The 7,500-nt window shown below is 38.3% G+C and overlaps 1 protein-coding gene across 1 annotated transcript in view; it reads left to right on the top strand.

Annotated features, from left to right (window-relative positions):
• Positions 1–2,138: 2,138 nt before the first annotated feature.
• The window catches only part of LOC137991673 (contactin-associated protein 1-like), a 30,733-nt gene continuing 25,371 nt past the window's right edge, over positions 2,139–7,500 (top strand). The window contains exon 1 of the mRNA XM_068836719.1: positions 2,139–2,346. Coding sequence (XP_068692820.1) covers positions 2,253–2,346 — 94 coding nt within the window. The 5' untranslated portion in view covers positions 2,139–2,252. The remainder of the gene's footprint in view (positions 2,347–7,500) is intronic.

Genomic DNA, 7,500 nt, shown 5'->3' with positions numbered 1-7,500 from the left:
TCACATATGCAAAGATTTCTCTGCCAGTAACTTTACAAAGTAAAGGGTGGTCCACAGGGGTGGTCCATGGACCGGGTCCATGAATTGGTCCATGGACCAGGTCCGTAAGGGTGGTCCATGGACATGGAGTTCATATTTTGTATACGTCCCGCACTCTGCATAAATTACGCAACCAACACGTTTCTATTGGTTAGTTCTTCAGTACGGAGTAAACAACTACTATGTTTTGTTCACGGTCAAGGCCAAAAAAGAGAACAAAAACCTACAACAAAGAAATTTGTCGGGTTTCATAACCATTCCCCTCTTTTAACTATTATTTAAGATTGACTGTATTTATTTTATATTTTTACAAGTTTTCCTGCCGCCCCAGCCTCTGTGCCCTTACAAGAACGTTAACAACATCGGAGGGAAATCCTGTCGATGCCACTATGATGTTTCCACTTCGCCCTCGACGCTGAACAAAGGATCACCGGCACTTTATTTCCGATTGGTCCCCAGTACTCCCCAGTTTTGCCAGAATACTGATGCGCATGAGTCTACAAGGTTCTATGGCCCCTTTTGAGCACAGGCTCAAATTTCAAGGGTAATTTTATCACCGATTTTGTACGAGAAGAATTGACAACGATAAGAGACTATGGGGTTTTCACGAAAAACCCTCCAAACACCGGCAAACACTTAACAGTATTTTCTCCACAAACAGGAAACATTTAAAAGATGGCCAACTTACTGAGTAAACAGTAAATATTATGGGCAAACTACTATAAACACTAAACCTCATTAAGACCCTACTATAACAGCTTTCAATTTGGCTCGATCGAGTTGCCTATTTCGCAATCAGAGATCCTAAGACTTCAAGAAAAAGTGATAAGCTGGTTTGGTTTTCCGTAATATAATCAGAAATGCTGAGTAATACACCAGTGATACTTAACAATTATTCTACGAGGGCGCGCTGGATATGAAATGATATATATAACCAACGAGGCGCATAGCGCCGAGTTGGTTATGATCATTTCATATCCAGCAAGCCCGAGTAGAATAATTGTTTTATTAAAAACCCCAACATCACAACTCTTTTATGTTGAATTTATTTGGCCATTCTTTCTCGGAGCCGCAAAACTGTGTATTTGCTGCTTTGTTCATTGACCATATTTGGTAGTGCATGTATATGAGCTGATAACCTGTGTCCGGCGAGCCAATGAAAATGCTGGAAATGTGATATCCGTAGTTCAAATTTAATAAAGTCAAATATTGATCAGACAGTAGATTCAGCTGTAGATTCAAATAAAAATTAAAATGCTCTTTATTTCAGGTTTTGTTTCTCAATCGCCTCTTTGATTCAAATGTTGAACGATCGTAGGCCAACCATATACTTAGGATAGATATTCATCGAGACTTAGGATCAATTAATCGAGTACAGATTTTGAAAATGATTTGTGTGTCACGGATTTTAGAAACTGAAAAACCTCTTTGATATGGATTTCAAGTTAGTATAAATTCAGACTGTGCTCGTTTGATAATACGAAGATTGCAATTTTAAAATCGTACCAGGCTTGACGTTTTGGATGGACGCCGATCCGCAAATAAAATAGTTCGCTAAGAATAAAAACCCGCAAAGTATAACGCCGCAAAAATTAACTTCCTTCAGTCCAGTTAAAAACCTCGCTCAGTTTTACTGAATAGACTTGTGACGCTCGGCGATATACACTGTACACCATTGGAAAAAGAAACCCGAGCACACATACGGACGGAGAAAAGGTTGCGGATTCAAAAATATCCGGATACGTTTGGACGGCGCCTATAGCTAAATTATTCTCTTCCATAATTAATTCCTTTCATTACCAAGAACACCTGGTCAGAGCTCGGTTCCTCCCGTAATAGGAGAAAATAAATTTGCCTTTGATATACCGAGCTTTCAATACAAATACCTCATAAGTTTCTTGTTTGACAGAAAACTGGCCGTGATTAAAGTCTATTCCGATCAATAAGCGGTTCCTTAGCCTAAAGATCGCCAGAAACTGGTTAATTTTAATTTCTTTGTATGTTTTAGGTAATCAAACCGATTGCGTCGGTTATTTCACTTGCATTCCGCCAGCCGGTTTTTAATTTTTTTTGTTTTTTGTTTTTTGTGAGGAAGCTGGAGCATCAATTTGTCAGTGTCACTCAATAACAAACAATGAAGGTCATTATATCTTATGTAAACAATTTTTTTAAAAGCGTAGGATCTGCCTCACGGGCCTTAATAAGACGGTGAAATGGCTCCCGCTAGCGACTGGTTGATTTTCAGATTACTACCCATTGTTCTTCTTGGTTGCTTCTTGTGTGCATTTGAATGTCCGGTAAACATAGGTAAGAACGTTCTCTTAACAGTAAAACTCGCGGCACTGCCACGCAAAGGAAACGTTTTGGGTATCTTCACGGCCGCGCAAGGGAAATTTTCTCTATCCTCGAAAACTTCGCCGTACAGGATAGGGAAACGGTTGAGCTGACAGCAATTTGCTCAGCTCTTTCAGTACGTGTGCGGCGGGCTTAAAAGGTTCAAAACGTTTGGTTGTAAACGAGTTGCCGGGAGCGTTCTCAACATTTAGTTATCTTCTAGATCAGTTTGTTTTAGTTTCACATGAGACAAAATTAGCATGTCCGCTGTAGCCGGATTCTGCTATCGCTGGGTCTATTAAGGGCCTTTATGTGGTAATAGCGGAATGCAACATTTGGTAGGATCTTCAGGCTTTTAACGAGTATTTTTCTCTCGATTTTGGTTGGTTTGCATGAAAGAAGCAATCCGACCAACATAAAGAAAATAACTTTCGCGTGTAAAAGCAACCACAAGCGGGTTCTGTGCATGTGTAAAAACATGAGCTCGGTACCTGCCCTGTTAAATTTGCATTGTATATTTTACTATTCTCTGCCGTAAAGGTGCTGTTACACTCAGCATTTTTTCTTGCGCGTCACATTTTTTAGGCGATGAACTAAGGTTCTCTCCTCACTAGACAAGTTTCTTGACGAGCTTTAAACCGGGAAACTTGTTTTTGTCTCATTTTCGTTGCACTGTCGCATCACAAGTAGCTAGAAATATGATTCCCTAATCAAGAAATTTGTTTCCCTAAATATCAATACTTGAAAAATTGTGATGGAACGTCGCGAGAAGACTGTTGTAGAAAATAGAAGTCGATTCTACCTTCGTTCTATAATTACCCTAGGAAGAGTTCAAGAAAAATCACAATTTTCGGAAACAAAAATATATGGGACCAGTGAGTCCACAGTTCTGTAATTTGTTGTTAAGGTGGTCGACCTAATTTATATGCTGTATTCCTAAAACAGTTTCCTTTTTTTAACGGTTTTTTAAAGATATTATTATTATATTATTTCAAAAATCACATTATATAAATCCTACGTACATAAAAATACCAGCAAATTGACAGATAACGTACATTTCACAATGTGGAATACATAATATTATACATAGCTTCCAAGTACTCTCCTTACATTTTTACTTACAGCAACTTAGATAATGAACTAATTGGCTAGGTTTCCATCTGTCCCCATACTGTCATTTTTAAGAGGTTTAGGTTTTTCTTTCATTTTACATGTCCATATAAATTATCTAGCTATGAGAAAGTACGGTATGTTGTAAGTGGGAGAAGTCATCTATTTTAGAGCCGACAAAACTTCAACTTAAAGCGTTAATGTAGCATTTTCCCTATAGTGACTAGGGTTTAACTTTTTATCTTGCCACTTTCCGTTTAATATAATTTATTAGCTTTCGCATATTTTCGTTTTTCATATACTGCACAGCAAAGGAAAGGACCCATGCTATACAGAGAAAATTTTATTTAGAAGTCATTTTTACACTGAGATAATTTTCGTGAAGTTTAATTAAAAGAAACAGATTCAGTCTTCAATAACAATATGTTTTTCAAACCCTTATAATCATGACCAATTATACAAATTGCTGCAAAATTAATTCGAATCCATGCCAGGACGCGATAATATTTCATTCAAGTGCCAAAGGCATTCCCACTTATTAAATGATAAATATAAAATATGTAATAAAACGACCAGTGCTAGACTAAAATAGATATCTAAAATTTGAGTTTGTGAAGTTAAAGACTTTTAAAGACGGGCGGAGACCTAAATCATTGATGATGTTTTGCAAATCACCGATCTGAACCGCTGCTACGTAACCGTAGTTTCGATGAATTTATGTAAACGACCTCACATTTTATAATCCATCCCCTCCAGTCACCTTTTAATTTAAAGGATTTTTATTTTGTTCCTCTTAACTTTGAACCAAGACAATTAATATACACACCCACAGCAAAATTAATGTTTGCTTAAGTCAGTTTATCCAGATGTCAATTTATTTATATAAAAACCATTCAAAATTGAATTTTTTTACTTGAGTTGAAAAGTTAGCTCCCTCGATGGCAAGAAAACCTAAAAAATTATCAGGTTCGTTGACATCGTTTGCTTCAATTGCACTTATCAAACAGCTCAACCCTCTAATGAACTTATAACAGGAGCACCAAACGATAATCTTCGATGGATTACGTGTTCGGGAGAGTCAAACTGCTCCAAGAATTGCGGTTCTACATTGCGAAAGAGCTCAGTACAGATTTCTTTACTAAAACGTCACCTAAAAGATTCACAACCTAGCAGTTTCGATTGCGCAAATGGCTTGGTTGGAAGTTCTTAGAAGATTACGTTTAGCTAGCAATTTCTGCATGAGATAAAGATATCATTCCCTAAAAGTTTCGGGCATTTCACTTTTCAGCTAAGATATCTGAAAAGATCAAAATTTTGTAGGTGATAAAAACATGTCTTTAAACGCAGTCTTCATACATGCATTACAAGGATCCAAGAAGTGTATTTCAAAGTCTTTAAGGCTTAATTTGCTCGTTGGGTGCCCTTCATGTTATAACATGTCTTGATTTTCGCATTTGTAACCAGCTTCCGTTGCTGGCAAAAACGACCCCGAACGTATTTCGAAGATATTCAAATAACCCTCTTATCGGCTGTCAGTGCAATAGTTGCCTTTAATAGTCTTAATAGTTCTTACAATCTTGTATATAAGTCTGCTTTTTATATAGTATGTAGTATGTAATTTATATCAAGTATTTATCATGAGCCAGTCAGGCTCTGACTTGGGAGATTGGGTGATCACTCCCTGTGTTACTTGACTTTAAATAAATTATCTCCCGATCCCCTGTTCACTGACGGAAGTATGAGGGCCGGGGGGAAGGGAGAAGTTTAGAAGAAAACAACACTGGAGGAGAAAAGTGGGGGAGGGGTGGCTATAGTCGTTTGATTTCGAGAGGGTGCATGTGCATATATATATATATAACGTACTTAAATTATTAACTTACGTGTAGAGTTACGGCCGGTACACTTTATCCTGGGTGCTTGTTGCAGATGTTTTGCCAGTTCCTTACAAAAAGTGAATCGACAGGAGGCCGTATGTAACAAGGAGCTTAGTACTCCAACACTAGATCTATGTGATGGCCATTTCACATATCAGGCCATTAAGGGACCGACCATTTAGCTCTTGCGGGGGGGGTGTGGGTGATTTCTGGTCAGCAAGTTTTTTTTTTCTAGCAACCCTAGTGGGCAGGACATTTTTTTCCCTCCTAAATGCTCTGCAGGATATTTCTTTTATCTCCTCATTTCCCTGCAGGATATTTTTTTCCTCAAAAAAGAGTCGTGTTTACGACAAGAAAAATTTACCTCAATACGTAATTAAGTTATTAACTTACGTTTAGAGTTACGGCCGGGACACTTTATCCTGGTTGCTTTTTGCAGATGTCTTGCCAGTTTCTTACAAAAACTGAATCGACAGGAGGCCGTACGTAACAAGGAGCTTAGAACTCCAACACTAGATCTGCGGTGACGGCCATTTCACATATCAGGCCATTAATTAAGGGACCGACCATTTAACTGTTGAGGGGGGGGGGGGGGGGGGGGTTGATTTCTGGTCAGCAAGTTTTTTTTTTTCTAGCAACCTTGGAGGGCAGGATATTTTTTTCCCTCCTAAATGCTCTGCAGGATATTTCTTTCTCTCCTCATTTCTCTGCAGGATTTGTTTCCTCAAAAAAGTGTCGTGTTTACATTTACAGAGTGTATTTACATTTACAGTGTGGTTATTACAGTAATAGTTCTAATATGGAGCTACAAAGCTCTAAAATGTTGTAAGCTATACAAAATCATTCTTCTATAGCTACATGTTTTCGGAATGTCATTCTTTAGAATCATTTAATATTACCTAATAACAATATTCAATAGAAAATAATTACATGAAAATGCTTCAGTTGAAAAGATTAAAAATGAACAAATTAATTTTCTTTGTCTAACAAAACTTGATTCTTCAAATAGAAAAATTTACCTCCATTACTGCTTGTGATAAGCTAACGAGTTTGCATACAGTGCGAGCCAGCAAGCCAGAAATCCCTGATCCCAAAAACCGCAGGCTACCTAAGGAATTGTAGGCTAACTGCAGTTCTAACTAGGCTAGCCAATGTGTAATTTAGGCTAACCGTAATAGCTTGCATGACTCCCATACACCTTATTCCTAAAAGGCCGCTGATTTATGCGCATACAAATTGGCCCTTGTTGCCTCGTTCAAGATCAAATATTCTTTTGAATTTTAAGCTTAAGAACGAGGCATCGAGGGCTAATTTGAATAAAAACAAAAGAATATTCAAATGGAGGCTATTTTGGAATAAGGTGTATGACTTGGAGCCATGTGAACCGAGCAAGCAAGAAATCCCTTATCCCATTATAAGGGCAAACCGCAAGCTACCTAAGCTAACTGTAAGCCAACCGGTGTGACGTTTAGGCAAACCAGAGTGTTATTTAGGCCAATCAATGTGTTATTTTAATAGGCTAACCAGAGTGGCTCGCTGGCTTGCAGATTATCTGGAATGGTTGCAGTTTTGCTGGGATTTTGTAAAGCCCCCTAGGACTGAAGAAATAGCTTTGCAACATTTTTTTTTCTTGCTTGCAGCAGTGCAAGAATTTTTTTATATTTCATTTGTGCTGCATGCATTTTTTTTCTTCCAACAAGGGCTTGCAGGAATTTTTTTTTCAAATCACCCACCCCTCCTCAAGAGTTAAATGGTCGGCCCCTGAGACGAGTTCTTCAGTGAATAACATTTGACTTGCACGAGTGGCCATTTTAAGTCAGTCCCATGGGTAAAAATTTCTCACATGCAAGACTTGTGATTAGCTGGAATGGACTGGTTTCGAGGGAAAATCAATTTAAAAATAACTCAGCCTGAAAAAACGGAAAGACCTTAGACAGCAATGACCAGAACCAGGTTGCTTACCAGCGGGTTTCGTTAAAACAATGGTTTGCTGGGGCTGCTCAGTCTCGCGGGCTCAGAAAACCTGGTACAATTTTGAGCCTTTTGGTCGGTCGGATTGAAAAAAAAGAGCGGTACCGGACGGTTAGTGCAAAGTCTTGCACGTACGAGCACGTACGGTGAAAAAAGGAAGTGGCGCTGATCA

Source organism: Montipora foliosa, chromosome 1 (assembly GCF_036669935.1).
Source record: "Montipora foliosa isolate CH-2021 chromosome 1, ASM3666993v2, whole genome shotgun sequence".
Taxonomy (NCBI): domain Eukaryota; kingdom Metazoa; phylum Cnidaria; class Anthozoa; order Scleractinia; family Acroporidae; genus Montipora; species Montipora foliosa.
The sequence above is the reverse complement of the archived record's forward strand: the minus strand, read 5'-3'. Positions and strand labels throughout refer to the sequence as shown.